Source organism: Acanthochromis polyacanthus, chromosome 16 (genome assembly GCF_021347895.1).
Source record: "Acanthochromis polyacanthus isolate Apoly-LR-REF ecotype Palm Island chromosome 16, KAUST_Apoly_ChrSc, whole genome shotgun sequence".
Classification (NCBI taxonomy): Eukaryota; Metazoa; Chordata; class Actinopteri; family Pomacentridae; genus Acanthochromis; species Acanthochromis polyacanthus.
In genome coordinates this window covers 18,912,763-18,936,491 of record NC_067128.1, presented here as the reverse complement: position 1 = coordinate 18,936,491, position 23,729 = coordinate 18,912,763, and the positions used below count along the sequence as shown (strand labels likewise).

General features: G+C 40.3%; 2 protein-coding genes across 2 annotated transcripts in view; one reads left to right on the top strand and one right to left on the bottom strand.

Moving 5' to 3' along the window:
* Positions 1-23,729, bottom strand: part of LOC110945556 (moronecidin-like) — a 307,687-nt gene that overhangs the window by 86,638 nt on the left and 197,320 nt on the right. The window lies entirely within an intron of this gene.
* LOC110957911 (exostosin-1) overlaps positions 1-23,729 on the top strand; it is a 405,942-nt gene that overhangs the window by 318,324 nt on the left and 63,889 nt on the right. The window contains exons 5-6 of the mRNA XM_051960974.1: positions 2,573-2,680; positions 16,508-16,627. Coding sequence (XP_051816934.1) covers positions 2,573-2,680; positions 16,508-16,627 — 228 coding nt within the window. The remainder of the gene's footprint in view (positions 1-2,572; positions 2,681-16,507; positions 16,628-23,729) is intronic.

Here is a 23,729-nt window from a genome sequence, read left to right as displayed (position 1 = left end):
AGTGTCTAAAGAGACAGAAACTACCAAAGAGGATAAATCTCTCAGTGATGGAAGAAAAAGACCAAAAAGCTGATCCTCCCAGTGCTCCACTTTAAACTTGTGCTTAGACTTGGTTTGCCAATGGGACTGTTCTCATTCACTCAAGCTGCGAAATCTTGTAAACACTTTAAAATAATATTTCTTTCTTTATTTGTCCTCTTTCTCATATGAAAAACTGTTCTCAGAAAGAAAGAGTTATGACAGCAGCTGCTGCTGATCTAAAATTACAATAAATTAGTCATTGCAAACAATAACTTGTATTCAAAGTAGGATCCAGTGAGGATCGCACAGATTCTTCTCAAACAAGTACAAATATGTAACCAGTTTTGGTAGAGTAATTTGCAAGGTGTTTCATTAGAGTCTACAGAATCATGTCTACATGTCTTTTGATGTAATTACTCTGCCAAGGAACATGCCCTAGTTATGTGACAATTGGTGTTGGTTTGTCTGTCAGTCTGTTTGTCGGTCTGTTAGCAACATTACACACACAAAAAAATGGACTGATGGATTTGAATGAAATTTTTTAGGGAAGGTCAGAAATGACACAAGGACCAAGTCATTAGATCTTGACAGTGATGTGGCTTATAGTCTGGATCCATGGATTTGTTCAAGATTTCTGTATCATTGTGAGATAGCGGCACTGTGTCACTGTAACCAGTGGCGTAAACAGATAGACACCAGGTGGTGCTAGAGCGCCTGTCCCTTGCCCTCAGTATCAAGCAGGTGTCCTCCCCTCTCAACTTTAAAAAACAAAAAATTAACATTAAACACACACAAACGACCCCTGCTGCTACTCGCCACGCCCCATCTCGTAAAGTGGACACGAGGAGCGGACACGCGTGTGGCAGCAGCTGCACAGTCCACAGCATCTCACCCCTGACTGTAGCCACCAACCAGGTAACACCTAAGTGAATCAAGTGTATTTTTCATGAGCTTTGGTTGCCAAGCCACACGGTGCATTTATTTGTCTCTGTTGTGAAGTAGCCTGTCTCATGCAGCGCTAAACAACCGTGCTTAAATTGGCCAAATGGCTGTGTTAGAAAGCCTTCATATTTCGACTGGAATATTGTCAGGGTTGTGTTGTGCATTTCGTCCTTTGCTGAGTTAACCGAATGTTGATGTTCTTTCCTTAATGTCCCTAAACGCACCTCGAGTGCCGCGTTTTTCTCTTTAGCTGCAGTTTGTTGACTAGTTTCTCCCGTGCATATGGTCGGACTGAATACATGTTGCATTTTTCCTTTACTTGCTGTGTGTAAATATCCAAAGGTGAGTGGTCTTGTGTTCCCCCAGTGTAGAGCGTTCACTGTTCATCATGTTGATACTTTATGTGACGTCAGCGCGTGTCTTGTTGCGTTGCTAATGTGTGAGTTGATTGAAATGCTAAACCATACACAGTATTTCGCAGTGCATGCCATTGTGTTTATGTGCATTTTATGTTATTTCTCAGTATAATTATTATTTTTTGTGGCTGTACTTATGGCAAATGTGTCACTGATTTATTATTCCTGTTTGTAATATTTCAGAACCATAGCTGCCTATAGTACAACAGCCTTTTGAGTTATCCAGCAATAAATACCAATAACCTGGAACGTCTGGATGCCTGTTTTCTAACTGCACCACCTCATACCATGTGCCACTCTGAAACCACTCACCTGGAGACCTTCTCTCCTTTTTACCCCACCTGCTTAGCAAGCTGGACTGACTGTAACTATGACTACAAATGAACTCCAGAAATGGTACAAGGAACAGCTGATTAACCTGTGGGGGTGTTTTTGAAGTCCCATCAATTCCCATCACCCACTAATTATTTAGGTCACGCATTTCAATATCTGTACGTAACATACGCATGCATAACACATGTCTGTGCTCCGCGCAAGGTCATTTTGTTTGTTGGTACATCTATATTAAATGGCCACATTCTGCCACTAAATACAGTGATTCCTATTATGTAACTCTGTCTCATGTATTTTGGTACTCCTCAAATCAGCAGCATAGTTTTGATATCACTGGTTAAAAAAAAAAATCCCATATTAACCTTTCTTTTAGCTTGCCTTTATTTAAGTGATCTGACAAGAAAACTGGGCCTTTTGCCCCTTTCCCTGGCTTTCTTTTCAGAGTTTAAAAAATCTAGCTCATGACAGCAGATTTAAGCCAATCCCGGTGCTGGATATGCTGGTGCAATAGGTTAGATGGAGGACACTAACTTGTACTGTGGAATTGCCGTAAAACACAGGCATGGTTTCTGCCCCCTGCAGCTTTAAGTGAATTTAAACTTTTCAACAATCTAAAGACTTTCCGTACACGCTTTCTGACAATGTGTTGATTTGAAGCTTTACCATTTTTGCTCAAAACTAAATCTGGGCTCATTTGCATTTATTAATATATGAGATAATGTGATTGCTACGTTAACAGCAGCTCTCTGTAGCGATAATTAAAGCGATCATTTTCTGCCCATCATTTTTTTCAACTCCAGACTTGAATGATTTCTTGTTACTGATCTTTCCTTCTGTGTTTCATTTGTGTTCCCTCGCAGGCCGCCTGTATTCCAGTTATTTTGAGTAACGGCTGGGAGCTTCCCTTCTCTGAAGTGATTGATTGGAGGAAAGCCGCCATTATTGGAGATGAGCGACTGCTGTTACAGGTACGAGAAAAATACTGAAAAACGAAATGATGGGAGAATGGATGGAGTTTGGATGAATGGTTGGAGGAATTTATGGGTTTGCTCTAGCAAGTAATAGGGAGACTGAATGGATAAAAAAATAAATAGCAAACAAAGTAGGGACACAAAGGGATTGATAGATCAAAAAAGCATTACTAATTATGATGCAGTAACAACCAATGAATGGATAGAAATATAAGAACTAGCCTGGATAAAGACAGTAAACCTTTCTCGCTCTGTACAGCATCAACAGATGAAATCTGGCCTTTCAGCAATGGCTAATTCAGTGTCTGGGTGTTGAAATGCCAACATCTTCCCAGTTATAAGTGTCGTCTCTGCTCCAATCCCCCGGGGCAACCACAAAGACCCAGCTGGGCCTGATTCAAATGTAGAAGCAAACCACATAGATCAGAAATGTGTGGAAACAGATGTGTGGCGTTAATGTACAATAGGCTGCCGTTGTCAAACAGAGCCGCCGCGCCAGTTTAATCAGCTTGATTTCTGTTTAAGCACTTTTATCCAAATGATGTATTCAGTTTGAGACATTGCCAAAGTGTGTGCTATTTCCTCAATACACTCACTGTAAAGCTTTTTTTCTAGGGAAGCACACACTCATGTGAAAAAAGAGCTCATCTAATGGAAATAATTATTTTTAATTTGTCAGAACAATGTCAAATACAGATGATTTACCTGAATATTACCAAAGGGAAAATTAACCTGATATATTAAAGAAAAATATCCATAAATGTCATATTTCTCTGTGTAGAAAGTAACCAAATCCTTGGCATCAGAGGCAAGCTTTTGGCCCATTTAACAAAAATGACTTCTTGCAGGTGTTTTGTATAAATGTCCACCTCTTTGACAGGCGTTTTTGGCATCAACTTGGTGAAATTTTGGACCACTCTTTCATGTAAAATTCCAGTTGCAAGATGTTTGAGAGGGCTACACTTCCCAGCTAGATGATCCCCGGTTCAAGTCCCGATTTTCCCAGGATCTTTCTGCATGGAGTTTGCATGTTCTCCCTGTGCATGTGTGGGTTTTCTCCATGTACTCCGGCTTCCTCCCACAGTCCAAAAGCATGCTCAGCTTAATTGATGACTCTAAAATTGTCCGTAGATGTGAAGGCGAGGGTGATTGTTTGTCTGTATATGTAGCCCTGTGACACACTGGTGACCTGTCCTGAGTCACCAAGTTAGGTGGTGTATAGATTTTGGACAGATGAGAATTTGAACTTAAAAATCTGAATGAAACACCCACATAGACACGAATCAGCTGACACTCAATGTCAATGGAATCAGATAGGAGGAAAAACTTTTAATTAAACCCATCTGATATATTTTTGAGAATCTCAGCCAGACTCTTGCCCCGAGTGGGACCAGTCAGCACATTATGTGTCGACACTGAGCTCAACTGATAGAAGGTGGGAAAAATCTAAATGCAGTCATGTGGCTCTAAGTATTTTATATTTTTTCAGATGTGACAGCTGTGATATTCACAGTCATTCACACCTCCTATTTTTATCAGCGATGGATTATTTTACAATTCAGTCGTCTTCTGTCTCCTTTAATTACATCAGCAGCCGAGTTGGTGATATTTACCTTCTCTAATTACTCTCGGCATTACTGCAGTGTCACCTGCATGGCCTCTGCCAGCACCTGGACCGCAAGTGTGTGTGTGTGTTAGGCTAAATGTGTCTGTTTTAATTGTGTCTCTGATTCCCTGTCAGCTTTCTATCAGTGCCTAGCAATGATGATAATTACTTTCTTTCTCCGTGAAACACAAAATAGCAGACAGCCGTCATTGAAAATATTAGAAATTTGGCTTTTAGATCAAATAAAGAAGCCTTTATTTAATGATTTATTTTTTCAAATCAGTTAACATGACTGAGGCCCAAAATAACACAAAGATGCTGTCAGACGGTTTGTTGTTTGGTTCGTTCCCCACAACAAAACAAATCCATTTTTAAAGCATGCTAATTGTTGGGTAAGATAATATGTGTGAAGTGATAAATATGTTTTGACGGGGACACTGAGGGTGTTCATATTTATTACACAGGCTGAACAAAAACAAGCCTTTTTTCCCCTGAATTTTCCTGGTCTGGACGCAGACATTTACAGACATTACAATGCAGTGCCCAGGACGAAGGTTGAAAGGTTTTCAGCATAAACCTGATGATGAAATAAAAAGTATGATGCAGCCATCCTGTGCTCACTTTTTCCTCGTGTGTACGTGCACACTCACTGACCCCCCACATCTGAACACACAGCGTGAAAACTATGGCTCACTTTAATGCTGCAGTTTGGCGAACAGTGTCTACTGAAGTTGGTTAAATATTCCACTCATTTTTCCTTCCTTACATGTAAAAAAGAAATTACTTGGAGAAATCAAAGATAGGAAGAGTTGACACTATTAATGTTCTTAGAAAATAAATGACCCAATCATGCAACACTGGGCCTCAGATTTTTCACATTCTTACATTTATTTATTCTATATGGGGTATCAAAAGCAGAAAGCACTAGTTAAATAAGAAAAGCACTGCACCAAGGCTACTCAGTCGTATCATTTCGGATGGATGAAATCTTGAAAAATATTGTGGCAGAAATCACAGCAACATAGAATGTGGCCATGCAATATAGATGTACTCACCAACAAAATCAACTTGTGCTGAGCACAGGCGTGTCATGGATGTGTTCATTATGTACAGATACCGAATTTCGTGACCTAAATATGTTTGTTTCCAGCTAGAATAGTCATTTACCACATTAGCAATATCTAGACTGTATTTCTGATTAATTTTAATGTGATCTTCATTGACAAAAATCAGTTTTTCTTTCAAAAATAAGGTCATTTCGAAGCAAACTTTTGAACAGCGTGTGCATGTTTCCAGTGGCCTTTGGTTGTCCTTAGTAGTCCTAAATTTTGTGCTTTATTTTAAAATAGTCCTGTCATTATTATTCAAATTGATTTGATTTAAATTTAACTTACACCTAAAATGCATGTTTAATCATTAGAAATGCAGCTCCCTCATCAGTGGACAAATCCTCCCTCCTCACGAATCTCACTGTGTTTTTGTCAGCGTGTAAGTTTACTAGTCAAGCAACTTAGTAGAGTGTGACTGTGATAGGTTTCATAAAACAAAGTTTCCTAGACTTTGAGGACACCTTGGAGATGCTTAATTTGTTTCCTGCAGTAGTGAGACAGCTGGCAAGGTGGCAAGAGCAAAACGGAAGGGATGCGTCAGGAAAGACGCCTTAGCCTCAGGGTTTGGAGTTTATTGCACAGTTAACACCTTTAACAGAAATATTCATTTATTTAGACTAAATGACAGCAGCTATAAGTCTAATGAAATGTATAACATCAAACAACCACATTGTTTTTAGCTGGTAAACAAATTCTGGATGCGTGCCCTCTTCGTCTTTTTTTTTTTTTCCAGTTACAAACACACACTCACACTGGCGCTCACTGTTCAACACAACGTCGGAGCTCTAACACCTGCTGAGAGAGTTGAATCTCATTACTTTCAATTACATCACTGAGAACTGCAGTACCTGGCTGTTTAATATGTAGAGTTTCTGTTTCCCCCCGCGGAGAGGAGACGTGCACAACACGCACACAGCCAGGCATTCACACGAACACGTGCACCCACACAAAATGCCCCTGCTGTGAAACATAAACACTATTAGAGTCAATCGAGGGCAAGAGAATGGAACTGATTTGATTGGTGTTGTTTATATTCTACCTCAGAGAGCTGAACAATTAAAGCCTGCGCTGCTGTGGACGGATCAGTGACGTCAGCAGCAGCTCAGCCACCTGTACTGAGTCTGCAGTGAATGTGAGCTTACTGACAACAGAAATATTCGGCACTATAACTGTTACTTGTGTTAGATTAGCATAACTTGGATGCATAATTGGTAACTCCTGGTTCCTGTTTTCTACTGAGCTGTCGGAGTTTCAGTCCAAATTTGTTTGAAAAGTATTTACATGGAAACAGCCAACCATTAAAGACAATGTAAGGTTTTCAAGTGCTCATGCGTCATGAAATGCAGTGTAGTAGGTCCAGTTTGAGAAGCTGCCACATGCACTACCGTTCAAAAGTTTGGCGGCACTTAGAAATGTCCTTGTTTTTGAAAGAAGAGCTACTTTTCAATGAAGATGACAGTAAATTATTTAGAAATACAGCCTAGACATTGTTAATGTGGTAAATGAGTATTCTAGCTGGAAATGGTTGATTTTTAATGGAATATCTCCATAGGGGTACAGAGGAACATTTCCAGCAACCATCACTCCTGTGTTCTAATGCTACATTGTGTTAGCTAATGGTGTTGAAAGGCTAACTGATGATTAGAAAACCCGTGTTGCAATTATGTTAGCACATGAATAAAAGTGTGTGTTTTCATGGAATGCATGAAATTGTGTGGGTGACCTCACACTTCTGACCAGTGGTGTAAGTCTGAAGGCTTTTCAGACACCAGAGACCTGTCCTATGGAGGAAGAGTTTGGGTTAGTGAGGTAACTTCAGGTTTTTCTCTGTGTTTTCTACAATGGTGGTTCACTTCTTGAAGACCAAACCTGCTCCAGAGCAACCTTTGTTTCAGAAAACAGATCGCCTACAAAAAAAACCCAAACACCTACTGACTAATCAGTTCATTTAGAAAATGGCATCACAACGTCTAGCAGATCCTGTGGAGCTCAGCACGTAGGAGAGTCTCCTGGGAGACATGTCATCTCACTCTGATGAGTGACATGAAATGTATAGATTCTCAGTTGGAGAAACTCCACTCTTCCATGCTTTATTTTTAATTGCATTGTCCTGTAAGCCTGAAATATAGAGCTACAATCCTAAAACACAGACTGATTGAAAAACTAAAGCCTTGTATGTGTTGAACTTATAACATTTGCAACTAGAAAAGCACTCAGAGAGTGCAGACCTCCGCCAAGGATAGAGAGGAAAACAGGAAACCCATGCAGTAAAGGATCATGAGCTGGAATCAAACCTGCGTGTCTGACACAGTTCTGTTTACAAATCACCTTCTTAACCAGCTTAGCTATCTGGACACCTTGTTCCAATTTGTTGGACGACATACTAACCTATGATGTTTTTGTCTTATTTTGGACCACATACTAAAACAGGGGTTCTTAACCTTTTTAACCTCTGGGCCCAATTTTCCCGGAGTAAAGTGGCCCGGGACCCCAACCCGGTCTCACGGGGATTCGTGAAACTGTCACGTAAGTTTTAGTTTCGGTTTCGTGCGCACCCCGGTCTCACGGGGATTCGTGAAACTGTCACGTAAGTTTTACTTTCGGTTTCGTGCGCACCCCGGTCTCACGGGGATTCGTGAAACTGTCACGTAAGTTTTACTTTCGGTTTCGTGCGCACCCCGGTCTCACGGGGATTCGTGAAACTGTCACGTAAGTTTTACTTTCGGTTTCGTGCGCACCAACACGATTTCGTCATGTTTTTCGTGCCGCTCACCACGAAATGTTTTTCGCTGTGGTAATCACATCTGAAAGTGGTTTATACCGGCGGATTCATGACGATCTAAGCTGTCCATCGGCGTATACTGCTTGTGTGATCGCGTTTGTGGCCGCCGGCCGCCGGACATTCTTGAAATTCCTATGCAAATTGGTAAGTGTACCACCGGCTTATGGTTAGGTTATGGTTAGGTTATGGTTAGGGTTATGGTTAGGGTTATGTTTAGGGACGATGTCATGCAAAATATAGCGTTGGATTCGCCACGGTTTTACATTAAAAATATAATATACACATTCTTTTGAAATACGTTCTGAGTGGCACGAAAAGTCCGCCGTTTAAAATACATTGGTGCGCATTTCGTGGTGAGCGGCACGAAAAACATGACGAAATCGTGTTGGTGCGCACGAAACCGAAACTAAAACTTACGTGACAGTTTCACGAATCCTCGTGAGATCGGGCTGGGGACCCATCCAAATACTAGCACTTTCATTGTAATTCATCTGAGTCTTGGTTCGATTTGTAATCAATAACTAAATAAAGTTGTTTTATAGTTTAACAAGTTAAAACCTTGTGAAATAAATAATCTTATACACTGCAATCATCTCAAAGACGTTTACTTATAGTCAAGTGTATGAACCTGCACATACAACATTGCAATTGTTGCAATTATAACAAATGAAATTGCTAAAACAGCAAATGGCTCCAAGCCAAACTTTTAGATTTCGATTGACTAAAAAACTGAAGAGAAATTCTGATAAATAAAATTCTGTTGTACCAAAATAAATAAATAAATTATAAGAAAACTTTCAAATTAAATAAACAAACTACAAATAAAAAATAAAGTCCAAATTATAATATTGTAACCTGCTGATGAATTTGACAATTTAGCAGTCTTCATTTTTGCATGGCAGAACGAGAAGTTGCTCTTCAAATCTGTGACAAATGATCAATAACAACAGTCACAACAGTCCAGTTTAACATGCTACAACTCCCATTTCATCTTCACCTCTCAATGAGAGACTTGGGCCTGCCTCTCAGACACGATCAGATCCAGTCTGGGTGGAATAAGGGAAAGGCCAGAAGGAGTTTCAAAGCCCTCAGTGCCAGAATGGGGTACTCCTTTGAAACAACAATCCAGAAGGAGCCTAGGTCCAGTTTGTCCCACTGCCCCTTCAGAGTGCTATCAGTGGAAACTTCCAGAAGCTGTGATTCCAGATGTGAGGGCAAGGCAACATCATTTAAAGTGGGATCCACTGAAAATGGGTCGACAACCCACATGTGTCCCTCTCTGGGATCTTGTGGAAAGTATTAATCAAATTTCTCTGCCAGTTGTGTGAGGTGCTGAAGGACTGACTGACTGATGTTCACCTGAGGAGAGTTTTCCAAAATGTTAGACAAAAGTGGAAACATGTCCATTCTCTCTTCCTGGATCCGTTTAGATCACAAAGCAAGTTTCCTCCTGAAAGCTTGAACTTTGTCTGCAACAAAAAATATGTTGCTATTTCTCCCTTGAAGTGAGATGTTCAGTTGGTTCATGTGTGAAAAAATGTCACAGAGACAGGCAAGTTTAGCTGTGAACTTGGTGTTGGTATAGTAATGTGCAAGGGGAGATTTTGTCCCAGTGAGGAAAGATAAAACCTCATTCTTCATCTCAAACAAACGCTTGAGGACGAGTCCTCTTGAGAGCCATCTCACTTCACTGTGATAGAGCAGCTGGACATGATCTGTGTCCAAGCCCTCACAAAGCTTAGCAAAACATCTGGAGTTAACAGCATTATTTTTTATGATGTTGATAGTTTTCACACTTACATCCATCACCTCCTGGAACTCTGGTGACATCCTTTTTGCTGCAAGGCTTTCACGGTGGAGAAAACAGTGGGTCCATTTAGCTTCTGGCGCACGCTCAAGTATCTGCTTGATGACGCCTCAGTGCCTACCAGTCATTGACGCTGCACCGTCACTGTACACCCCAACACAGTTCTGCCAGTCCAGGCCGTTCTCCGTGAAGTAGTTATCCATGCAGCGGAAACATTCCTCAGCTGTAGTTCGGGTTGGTAGCTCTCCACAAAAGAGCATGTTGTCTTGCAAACTGCTGTAGCAGCAATAGCGAACAAAAACCAATAGCAGTGCTGCATTTGTTACATCAGTGGACTCGTCTAGCTGCAAAGAGAAACATGGGCTAGTTTTTATTCTGTCCAGAAGCTGATGTTGTATGTCGGAGTCCATGTCAGCAATATGTTGACTCATCGTGTCGTTTGAGAGTGGAATAGTCATCAGCTTCTTTGCAGCAGCCTCCCCGATCATCTCACGGCACATGTCCACAGCGGCAGGCAGAACCAATTCCTCTGCGATGGTGAACGCCTTCTTACTCTGTGCCACTTGTCTGGCTACAAGGTAGCTGGCTTTTAAAGCACACTTAGCACTGCCAGTCAGCGATATGATAGATTTTTTCTGCATCTGTAGCCCAAGCTCTTTTCTCTTAAAAAAATCCATCGGCTTTCCAACTAGTTGTGCGTGTTTCATTTCCTGGTGCCGCCTTAATTTTGAAGGCTTCAGTGCTTCGTTTGATAGCGTAAGCCCACACTCCACACACTGTGCCCTCGGCTCTGCCTCGCTACCTCCATTCACGAAGCCGAACTTAATAAAGTCCGGGTTATACTTGCGCAAACATTTTGTTTTTGATGATAGGTTGACTTCACTTATCTTCATTTTTTTGTTTCATAAACTTCTCCATAATGCTGCCGAGACCTTCGTAGTTGACCCATGAGTTAACCTCTTCTACTGTCGCTCCTTTTGGGGTGTGTAAACAACTCGCTGATGTCTCACTGCCACCAAGTGGTGGGAAGCTGTATTGCGGTCCTGCTGCCCTCTCCAAGCCCACATGTGCAGAACTGAAAGTTTTTTGCGGCCCACTAGTCGGCGCTAGAGGCCCATTGGTGAGCCGCAGCCCAATGGTTCAGAATCAGTGTACTAAAACATACTAAAAAATTCAAAGTGATCCAGAATCCAGGATCCTTTCCGGATTGCCACCAAAATTAAATCAGTTCTTCCTCTTACCATAGTCTACATCCCCTCAAAATTTCATGTGCATCTGCTCAGGCGTTTTTGAGTTATCTTGCTGACAGACAGACAGACAGACAGACAGACAGACGGACACACAAACGCTGGGTGTCACATAACCTCCTTGGCGGAGGTAATAAGCCTACTTGTCAGTTTGAGTTGAAAGAATAACGCTAATACTGTTGTGCACATCATAATAATAGACTATAACTAAATAGCACATTTAATGGAATGCAAATAACATACACAATCCGCAGTTACTTGTCAGCTTTCCATCCTGATTTTGCTGCATAAGTGGTGTTGCTTTTAGTCTGTATTGTAGTTTTAAAATCTTCATATTGTTTAAGGATTTTAGATAATGATTATAGAAATTCATTGTTCTTGTGGCACATAACCCCAGACCATGTTTTTGATTTTTTTTCATCTTGTTCCAACATCGCATCTTTCACGTAAGCATGCTCATGGCTAGATTTGGAAACCTTGGTTTGGCATAAGTTGACTAACAGCTCCGTATGACCAGTTAGTGTGACTGTTGTTGTTAGGCATCCTGGGTATGGTGCACTTACATCATTGTATAGACTCCAGAATCCTGCAATATCTTAATATGTACTTAGAATAATAATATGTCACAGATGGATTATACTGCTGTGAAAAGTTACAACAGCTATTTTGTTTGAGAAAACATGAAACTAAGTGTTGTTGGAGTTACATATTTGTTTGATGTCCCTGTACCTTCTTGCCATGCCAGTGTGGTTGTCTCAATTAAATGAATGGAGGGATCAGTTTCCTCTTGCAACAGGAACCACAAAGCATTATTGTACGATGCACAATCCTTGGGAAAATTTATGTTTCTCAATGAAAACGTCAGTTAGAGGCTCACTGTCACTCTGAGCTGCCTTATTGGGCTTCACAGATCCCTGTAAGATGAGAGTCCTTTGGTTGTACCATGTGAGATGGAGCCAAGCAGCTCAAGACTCTTTAATCAAAACTTCTCATCCTTCTCTTGGATAGAGACCAATGTTTCAAACAAACTGACAATCATAAGTCACTATTCCTCTTTTAGGCTGCAGTGACTATTCCACTGGACACATCCGACAGGTTGGCACTATATCGTTCAGTGAAGAGATTTTTGTTGCTGTGGCCAAAACACCAGACGGGTCCTGGGCTCCAGATCCACCATACCCTCTCGAGGGCCGATGAGGCTCTTCAGAAACACTGGCTGAAAGCCTGCTTATTCCCTTTACAGCTTCATTGTCAGGCTGAGTGGGGCTGTGTACTTTAGGTCACGTCTGACCTCATCCAGAAGGCTTTTTCTTTAATGTTTCCAAACCGAGCATCAAGGCAGCATCCTCCTATCCCACTTCCTGGCATATCTAAATGTTGATCTCCCTGGTCAGGATCATCATATCCCTTGATTTTATCTCTTCATTGCCTCCCCCTGAGAGTGTTACTCTTACAATCCACAAGCCAGCTGCTCATGTTTTCCATGTCAAGGTGAGCTGGGACCTCGATTTTCCGCTGGCACACTAGGAACAGGATATTTGGGCCGCTATAGCATATCAGCACTGTTTGTTGGTACATGCCCATTGCAGGGCTGTTTCTTTTGATATTCATTCAAATGAAATAAATGACCATCTGGTAATGACTTGTTGAGACAATTTAAGAGTAATGGAAGGTTGTTTTTACCGTAACAGAGATATAAAAGAGCTTCTTCACTAAAATCAAAAATTTAAGCCCTTTTCAGACATGCGATATATCACATTGCTACTTCATTAGTCTGTTAAAGTGACAGCTTTCTGTCATTCAGATATACATCACTTATACACTACCATTCAAAAGTTTGGGGTCATTGTGTTAGCTAATCGTGTTGAAAGGCTTTGATGATTAGAAAGCCCTTGGGCAATTATGTTAACACATGAATTAAAGTGTGAGTTTTCATGGAAAACATGGAATTACCTGGGTGAACCCAATCTTTTGAACAGTAGCATACATTAATGTTCCTCATGGCTTCATTTAACTTCTTTCAGACAAACCCACCACAGTGATAGAGAGACAACACCTGTACTGACATTAATGCCAGGTTGGACTGAACATCAAGTGATGTATAGCACACAATGACGCACTAAAAAACAAAAGAGTAAATCTAAATTCAAAGTAGCTTATACAGCTATCCAAATATATGAACTTTAATTAATTTAAAATTTCCACTGAAAATTCTGCGTGATGATTATCTAACCACTACCTGACAGCTGTGATGGAGCTCAGGACTCAACCTGAGGACAGCTGCTATGTAACAAATGATTTAACTGCAGCTGATGGACTGACTCTGTGTGACAGCTCACCTGTCCGAGGTGAAGAAAAGTTCACAGCATGACCTATTGATAGATGTTGATCAATGTGGGGGAATCATGTATGAGTAGTTAATGAAGTGTATAGTGACTGTAAATGCACACTCTCTCTCTCTTTGGTGACACTCACATGGATTCCACTGCTGCTTAACGCTACAGGTATTTACTACATTTAAAGTACAGACTCCGACCAACAGCTAGAAGCAACAAATTGAATTTCCGCTCCTGTCAGTGTTTTGGCAAAACCTGGATCGGTTTTATTCCTATGAACATTTCAGTTTGAAATAGAGGATGTTGGCAAGCAAAAAGAATGAGACAGTTGTATTCTGACATGCAACCTGTCTGAGATAGCTCTCTGTGATGTTGTTGAACCATTATTGATACAGAAATGAGAAAAAGAAATCCTCCATAAATCATTCAACACACCTCAAAGTACGCTGTTTGTGCACGCATATCCATTAATCCCTAAGCATGCAGTTCTGAACTATGCCATGTTGAAAGTGATGGGGAAATGTCACCAGGTCTGACCTAGTGAGATTGTGACTTTTACAGAAAAGTCAGAAGATGTCTAGAAAGGGGCTTATAATACAATGCTACCATTGTGCAGGTATAATTTTTCCTGGAATAACAACTGAAAGAATAAACTTGACATCTGATCTTTTTCTCTGATTTATATCACCCTAAATTATAAATCAAATGAGTCTGGCTTTGGGAAAACTGTCCAAACTCACTGATAAAGAAAAGTCTTGTACAGTCGTTGTAAGTTGTTTCCAGACACCCCATGCATTTGTGAAATATGGCATTATGAATCACTCTTAGGTCTTCAAGTGTAATTTTTTTTTAGTGCAGTCACAACCAAAATACCAAACATATCCTAAAAAAGCCATTAAAAACTTAAAATTGATTGGTTCCTTAAAAATACATAAGAAATTTTGAGTATTGGGTCATTTTGGTACCAGTGATCCACTAATGAGGGTTATGCTTTTTATTAAAAGACACAATTTTTGCTGACGTTGCTTCGTCTCTATATAAAGCCGGCACATTTGAAAGTTCTTCAGAGACATAAATGGCTAAAACAAGGAACCTAACGCAGGAAACACACCTGAAGATACAGATTCTCAGTGAGGAAGGGTACAGCTGCTGCCAGATAGCCAGGAAGTACAGATGCAGTCCTTCAGCAGTTGGATGCACTGCAGAAATACAGACAAACTAACAGCCTGGAAGACAAACCAAGATCTGGGCGTCCAAGGGTTTCTTCAGCAAGAAATTGCCACATCCTGATCCACATGTACAGGAAAACCACCTAATGACATCACAGGAGCTTAAGCAGCAGTGGTCAAACCAAACTGGTGTCTAGTGTTTCACCAGCACTGTACATGTCCGACTTTCAGCTCATAACTTAAGGTTCTACAAGGCTGTGAAGAAGTCCATGATCAATGAGAGATAGAGGTTAGCCTGGCATCATTAGGCCTAAGCACACAAGAACTAGACAGCCAGGAATTGGAAGAAGATTTTGTGGTCAGATGAGTCCGGTTTCAAGCTTTGTCTTCCTCCTGCTAATGTGAGGGTACACAGAAGGCCAGGTGCAGCATTATCTCCAGTATGTGCAGTAGCTACTGTCAAGCATAGTGGAGGCAGTATCATGGTTCGGGGTTGCATGAGTGCTGCTGGTGTTGGTCATCTCACTGTCTGTAATAGCACATTAACTCTGCCACATATTGTGCCATTCTGAAAACCCACGTGTTCCCTTTAGCACTGTTCCGTTGAGGTCGTAACTGGATATTTCAACAAATAATCCCCCTTGTCACACATCAAGGGTCAGTAGAACTTGCCATCAGGAGCACGGTATCCAATTTTTATAGTGGCCAGCTCAATCCCTGGACATGAGCCCCATTGAAAATCTCTGGTGGATTATCAAAAGGTCTGTTTAAAACCGCACACCAAAGAAATTAAAAGCAGTAATTCAAGAAGAATGGGACAAGATTACCCCTTAACGGTGTGAAAGGCTTGTGGGGAACATGCCAGCCAGGATTAGCTCTAATGTGTGCTAATTGCAGAACTACTAAATAATAATTTGATGATGTGATGGTTTATTTATTTTTGTTGTCTGTTATTTATTGACTGTAATTATCATCAGCAACCTGGTTATAATTGGTGGCATATTCGTGGTCATCGGAGTAGGAATATCCAACTCCTGCAGGAGATTCAAGATAGAGCATGTTGGCAGCCTTACCGACAATGTTGAGAACTGAAATATTAAACTGTCAAGAATTTAGTTATGTCAGTTTTTCTTGTAAAAAATAAAAAAATATATAATTTTGTTTGTTTGTCTGTCTATACAGCCACACTTTTTGAAACACAAAAAAGATTTTTCCACAAATATTTCATGATAATATTTGAGATTGTGTAAAAGTTTTAGGGTGTCTGAAAACTTTTTTCCCCACCATTGTATGTACTGTAGAAAATATACTAGAAATAACCACTTTTATATGACTAAAAAGTTAAAATTTTGTGCAGTAAATTATAGACCAATTTTGGGACGTCTTGATGAGTAGGTACTTCAGCACATACAGCATGACATGCAGTGTTCCCTCTCATAGAAGCCAAATAATTTTGACGAAGGTGTGACTACAGTATTAGAGCTGGACAGTAGGTGGTTGAGTTACCATACTATCCTGGGTATAAACTACTTGATGGACAGAGGAAGATGTGTGGGTGGGAGAGTCTGGAGAGGGAAGTTTCCTCTAATCTCTTCTGCATGTCCACACAATTACCGACGCTTCCTCCACCTGTCTGCCTGTCTTCACACTCTTTTTTTTCCCTCACACACCGATTCTCATCCTTCACTCAACATTGTTTAAAATCTAACTTAATCTATCTCACTGTCATTTTTGTCCTCTTGCTTTTCTTCCTCGCCTCTTCCTCCAGGTTCCCTCCATTATCCGATCTGTGGGCCGTGACAGGATCTTGGCTCTCCGCCAGCAGACTCAGTTCCTCTGGGATGCCTACTTCTCCTCTGTAGCCAAAATAGTCTTAACAACTCTGGAGGTAAGGCTGCAAAAATGGTAATAATGGGAGATGTGGATATAGTTTTGTCAGGAGAGCTTCATTTAATCAGCCATTCTGCAGTGTCTTGTTCCATACTGTAAATTGCTGCTGGCGATGCATCAGTTCCCAATAATAAACTTTTGAGAGAAATCTTTCTCCACTTGTTTGTTATATATACATATGTGTGTGTGTGTGTGTGTGTGTGTGTGTGTGTGTGTGTGTGTGTGTGTGTGTGTGTGTGCATGTATATATACATATATATATATATATATATATATATATATTAATATGAAGGTTAGCTGAATTTGCCCCCTCCTTGCCAGCAACTTTCCGCTTTATATTCATACATTTCCAGCCAGAAGCTGCTAACAACAATGCTGAGACTGTAACCAGAGTGTAGGCCTACTGAGGCAACTGCGGGTTATTTGTCTAGCTCAAGGTTTGTTTTGAGGTCAGTGTTGCATTTTGACTTTTTGTTGCTTAAAAAAAACCTGCATTTTAAGCAACTTTAAGACATCTTCAAAAAAAACATACAGTCAGTAACCGGAAGATGTTGATACACAATGTAACATATGACGTTAACTATGATGTTATTTTGACATATTGGACTTAAAATGTATGAATGCTTGCATGCAGTTGCTTAGTCATACATCTGAAGACACAAAACAAAGCAGCGTCATTTGTTCAGAGTCCCAAATTCACTCTCTTTTATCTCTGTCTTGGTCTCCATCAGCTGCTAAACGTTCAAGAGTGAGTTCTTAGTGCTGTTTTTCTGTTATTTAGTGCTAATCAAGTAGCACACAATGACTTAATGAGAGCTTTCTGGTTGAAAACGGCTGCCTGCCTCATCCACATACAAGATTTGATGGGAGCAGTAAAACCAAACCTGAGAAGTGAAAGGCTGCAAAATCAAAACGGTTGGCTGAAAGTAGTAAAATAGCCTGCAGAGTTGGGTGATAATTTGATGTGAGTTTATCACCACAAGCAACACCTTTGACTTCACACGTATCTTTTCAATCCGCTATTAATATATACATGTTGATTTACGCAGATTTAAATAAATCTGTTTTGTTGATCGTTTAGACATGTATTCATACAGTTTACACCTCTAACTTGATTGCATTTTTAAATAAACATGTAATGAATCACAGTTAACATCTGTGACAAGTGGTAACTGATGCAAACAGCAAAATGGCATACATTGGTAGAGAAACGTAATCTGAACCGTACATGTAGAGTGAAAACCAGCATTTTGATGCCTGAAATCTAAACACAATGGGAGCATGAGAGGCAGTGCAAAGATGCAGGTGTGAAGGAGGTCTGTGCTGTCTGGCAGCCTTCAGGTTGGAGAGGCTGCAGTATGTGTGGGTGTATATGCCTGCTCTCAAGGCTAGAAACCCACAGGCCGCCTCATTAAATGACCTAACCAGCTGAGGTGCACAAAATGAACTTGTCTCATTGGCATGTACTGCGAGAGTTTTCCTCGTCTTATTCTATTCTCCGCTGTTGTTAGTTCACCTCCTCGCAGCCTTGATTTAGTCCTCAGGGACTCTTTGCTCTGTGTAGCATCTCTGAATGCAGACACTGAAGATATAACAATCCTCTTTATCGCCGCCGTCCACAGCGGCAATCATCGCACAAACATCAGTGGGATCACCACGGTCTTTCTTACAGCACACATTATTGTTTTCCTTCATCACCTCCAGCATAAACATTAAAATCACCATTGCCACAACTTTTAATCATCATTTTCATTGCTGCAATACCATCAGAGCCATCATCATCATCATCATCCTCATCCTCTATAATTAATTTAAGGGCTGCTCATTCTCTAAGAAATGATAGAACTTTCATTATATCGCATTACTACAGTAGAACATTATTTGTTGTTCTGATTTATTGGCTGAAGTCACATTTTGTTTTGTAGGCAGTGTTAATGAATGCAAGAAGTTGAATGCCACAATCTTCACTTTTTTCACTCAAGTTTATATATCTAGCTCATTTTTTGTTATTTCCATTTCTGAACAGTCAGCTTTTTACAAATATCATGAATGTAAGCTAACATTAAACCTTCAGTCAGGACATAATATTCATGTAAATGAAGTTGTTTTCTGTTATTAAAATAATTACAGTCCTTTTAAAAATGTATGTTGGTGCAATGCCTATGTTTGTGCTTGGTGCAATCAGAGCAATCAACCAAGCAATCAGCTTTCATATTGTGCAGCAAGCCTAACTGAGGATACATCGTGAGGTGATAACACAGATATACAGCCTCCTCCAGAAGTATTAGAACTGTGACGCCAGTACCTTTATTTCTGCTGTAGACTGAAAACATTTGGGTTTGATATCAACCAAAGAAAATGAGACAAGAGATAAACATTTCAGCTTTTATTTCCAAGTATTTACATCTGGATGTGATACAAAACTCAGAAGACATTTGTTTGAACCCAGCCATTTGTCATGGAACCAAAACTATTGGAAGATGTTACTGACAGGTGTGTTTATTTTCCTGGTGTGTCCTATTACACTGATTATTCAAACAATAAATAGCACTCAGTGTCTACGTTCAGTTTCAGATTTGGGTTTTGCCTGTACAGACACCATCTATAGTTAGAGGTGTAATCAACATGAAAACCAGAGAGCTGTATGTGGGTGAAAAACTAGCAATTGTGAAGCTGAGAGAAGATGGGAAAATCAATCAGAGTCATTTGCCAAACATTCGCCATGGCCAGCAGAACCATTTGGAATGTCCTGAAGATTGAAAGAAACCACTGTAGTGCTAAAGCAACAGACGTCCAACGGGTAGCCCAAGGAAAACAGCTGCAGTTGATGACAGAAACATTGTGAGAGCTGTAAAGAAAGACCCAGAACTGTTAGTGACACCAGCAACAACCTCCAGGCAGGAGTGAAGGTATCACAGTCTACTGCTGGCAGAAGACTTCATGAACAAAAGTACACCAGAAGATGCAAAGCACTCATTAGCAAGAAAACTAGACGAGCCCTCAGTAGATGGCAGAACCATGCCCATGAACGGACATACACACACACATACATACTTACCCAGCCAGCCAGATACCGAAGCGAATGCAGTAACCCCGCTGATGTACACGTCAGGCGTGGTTAATGATGCAATATGCAAGAAATGTGCTAAGTGACCTTGACCTTGATCTGTTGACCTCTAACTCCATAACTGAGCAGGGGACCTTAGACCGATCTTCAGTGCCAAGTTTGATTATTCTGACTTCAGCACTTGCAGAGATATCTGAACGGACATACACACACACATACATACTTACCCAGCCAGCCAGATACCGAAGTGAATGCAGTAACCCCGCTGACGTACACGTCAGGTGTGGTTAAATAGGAAGGCTAGACTAGAATTTGCCAAAAAGTACAGAGATGAACCTCAGAAATTCTGGGACAAAGTTTTATGGACTGATGAGACAAAGATGAACCTCTACCAAAGTGATGGAAAGGCTAAAGTTTGGACAAAGAAAGGATCTGCTCATGATTCCAAACATACAAGCTCATCTGTGACACCCAGTGGAGGTAATGTCAAGGCTTGGACTTACATGGCTTATTGTGGGACGGTGTCATTAATCTTCAGTGATGATGTAACACAGTAGATAAGTGAACTCAGAAGTCTACAGAAGCATTTTGTCTTCCAATTTGAAGAAAGATGCAACCAAACTAACTGGGAGATCCTTTATCATGCAGCAAGATAATGACCCAAACCAACAAAGGAGGTCATCAAGGGCAAAAAGTGGAAGGTTTTAGACTGGCCAAGTCAAGCTCCAGACTTAAAATCCTATAGAGCTGCATTTTACCTGCTGAAGAGGAGACTGAAGGGAGTAACCCTCAAAAACAACTGAAAGAGGCTGAAAGCCTGGGAAAGCATCGCAAAAGAAGAAAGCAAAAGTTTGGTGATGTCAGCGGGGCACAGGCTTGATGCAGTTATTGCTACTAAATATTAAATCTTACTCATTTTCAGCTATTTTAAATCTATCTGTTCCAATACTTCCCAGAAACATTTGGTGTTCGATTAAGAATGATACTGTCTTCTAAGTTGTGCATCAGATCCAGATGTAAATACCTGGAAATAAAAGCTGAAATGTTGATCTCTTGTCTCATATTCATCTTTAAAAAAAAACAATGTTTTCAGCCTACAGCAAGAAAAAAGGAATTGGCCTCACTGTTCCAATATATTTGAAGGGGAGTGTATATTATGGACTTACAAATACCAGCTATGCAGCACTATGTACCATTTGTTACCCTTGCTGTGAATGCTATTATGCGAGCTAAAACTACTGGCTATTGCTAATGTTTAGACAGTTAGCCTGTGTCCGATTTAGGCTGCCACTTACCCTTCCTTCAGTTTCCCTCGTCCTTTCTGTCCAGCCTGGTATCTCTAAAAGGTTTGTTTAAAACTCTTGGCATGCTACCAGCACATGCTTTTTGCATTTGGCATTTTATTGTGTGCCATGCCCTGTGACCTTTATTTTAACCTTAACTATTGTGTGTGTGTGTGTGTGTGTGTGTGTGTATGTGTGTGTATGTGTGTGTTTAACACCAAAAGCTTAAACTGCATACATATCACATGCAAATGTGTCTGAAGTGACATGTATTTATACACAATACTACAATATCGTGTTATCCTTTTTCCTTGTCTTGTGCACAAAAACACACAGAACAGTTTACAGAGTTGTGTGGCTCAGTCCAAGCCACTGTGTTTGTTTCACATTACCAGTGCCAGAACTGTGTTCTAACATTGGCCACACACAGAACTCGCAGCTAGTAGACCATGAGGAGATATTCACTGAAAAAAGTGCATTGGTCTAGAATCATATACTCCACCTTTAGGGCTGTACTACTAGTACACAGTAATAGATAGAAAAAGGGTGTGTTTTGCTACTTAGAAGTACAGCTTAACAATTTTATAGAGTTAATGTGCTAAATAAAGTTATTTTAGACACCTCTACACTACCATTCAAAAGTTTGGGGTCACTTAGAAATGTCCTTATTTTGCAGACTTTGAAAAAACATGTAGCTGGTTAGTAGTTAGCTGTTGCAGTGTTGCAAGCTAGTGTTTGCATACTTCGCTAAAGATTGGTACATGGTGCCACACTGATGAAAAAGTGCTTCTGTAGACAATACATAGGCCTACTATATGTCCACATACGGTGGTGACCTAACATACTGACATAAATGCTACCGTTCAAAAGTTTGGAGTCACTTAGAAATGTCTATATTTTTGAAAGAAAAGCAGAAGACCTAAGGAGAGATAAAATAGGAGGTGGTGGAATAAACAGAAGTTATGCATTGAAGGTGTTCCTTCCTGCGTGTTTTGTATTTCCAGAAAATTTTTCTTCCGTCTTGACTTAGTTGACTGAGAACTAACAGTCACATAGTGCTTACAATATACATACACTACCGTTCAAAAGTTTGGGGTCACTTAGAAATGTCCTTATTTTTGAAAGAAAAGCATTTTTTTTTCAATGAAGATAACATTAAATGAATCAGAAATACAATCTTGTCATTGTTAATGTGGTGAATGACTAGTCTAGCTGGAAACAACTGATTTTTAATTGAATATCTCCATAGGGGTACAGAGGAACATTTCCAGCAACCGTCACTCCTGTGTTCTAATGCTACATTGTGTTAGCTAATGGTGTTGAAAGGCTAACTGATGATTAGAAAACCCTTGTGCAATTATGTCAGCACATGAATAAAAGTGTGAGTTTTCATGGAAAACATTAAACTGCCTGGGTGACCCCAAACCTTTGAACGTTAGTGTATATCATACATCATAGGAAAGTTTGCAAAAGACAAGTGCTGAGTGACTATTGGGAAGTTTGGAAATTGTACTGACTGGCCAGTCTTTTCTATCTGAACTCCAGCAGCAATAGCCTCCATGCTAATGTACAGATATTCAACAGGTCATCTTAGCTGCCATGGCATGGTCAGTGAAATCAGTCATAGCAGGTTGCAGTAGCCATTACAGCTGAAGGTGTCCAGCATTCATTAAGTCTTTCAGCACTCGTTGCTGTAATGCAGACAGAAATTGGAAGAAAAAAAAACTGTGGCAGGCAGAGTATAGAAAAACTCCTTTCTGGCTGACGATGCTGAGATATAACAGATTTATTAAAGCAGTCTGCAGGTGATGATGAGGACGGTGATGAAGACACAGAAACATCAGAGAGGAGTGAGCAGGGAGCAGCTGTTTTGTCATGCTGACGTGCTCTGTGCTGTGAAGCAGCTAAATGAACTCATCAAATGTTTTTGGTAACTTTGGGGTTTGAATGCCTGCCGCAGGTTTGACCGTTTCCAAAATGTATCTGTTAGACTCAGAGCACAAACCTTTATGCTTCTCTAAAATATTTAAAGAAATGATTGTCAACCTTGATTCTAAATAGATAAAATAATCATGCAAATCTGCTCATCAGTTCTTTTTCTCCTCATTATGATGCCTACAAGGCATATAATATTTTTGAGACAGCCCAGCAATAAAAATGATGAGTTAAATACTCTGCAATTCAAACCGCCAGGTGAACATGGTTATGAGCTAGAAAGAGACAGAATAGAGGATGAGGAATCAGCAGATCCAATTAGTGAAGCACTCCTGAATGTGTGACTGTGAATTAGGGCACAATACATATTAAGTTTGCTTTCAAAGATTCTTATAATAGAAACAATTATTAAATGAATTAGCTGTACAATAGTTCAGCTTTGAATTTCTGCCACGTGTTGTGTTCGCCTAACACAAACAATGCACATTAATGTGTTTTTGTAAAATCAGGATTAATTAATCGATTAACATGGTGTGGCAGTTTGAGTTTGATGTAACAAACTGATGAACCTAGAAAGCAAAGTCGTGGGCTGCATTCTGTCAGAAGTTCCTCTACTTCTTCAGGTTTAACTGAGAGGAACAAAGCCCACGTTTCACTCCTAACAAGGTGCACATTCAGCGTTTTGTATATTGAAATGTTTGCTTGAAGCCTGCTGACTGTCTAAGACTATGGATTGTAAAGAATATGAACACACTCGTCACAAAAACCCAATAACATGACATGACAAAATATAACATAACACAAGAAAAACACTC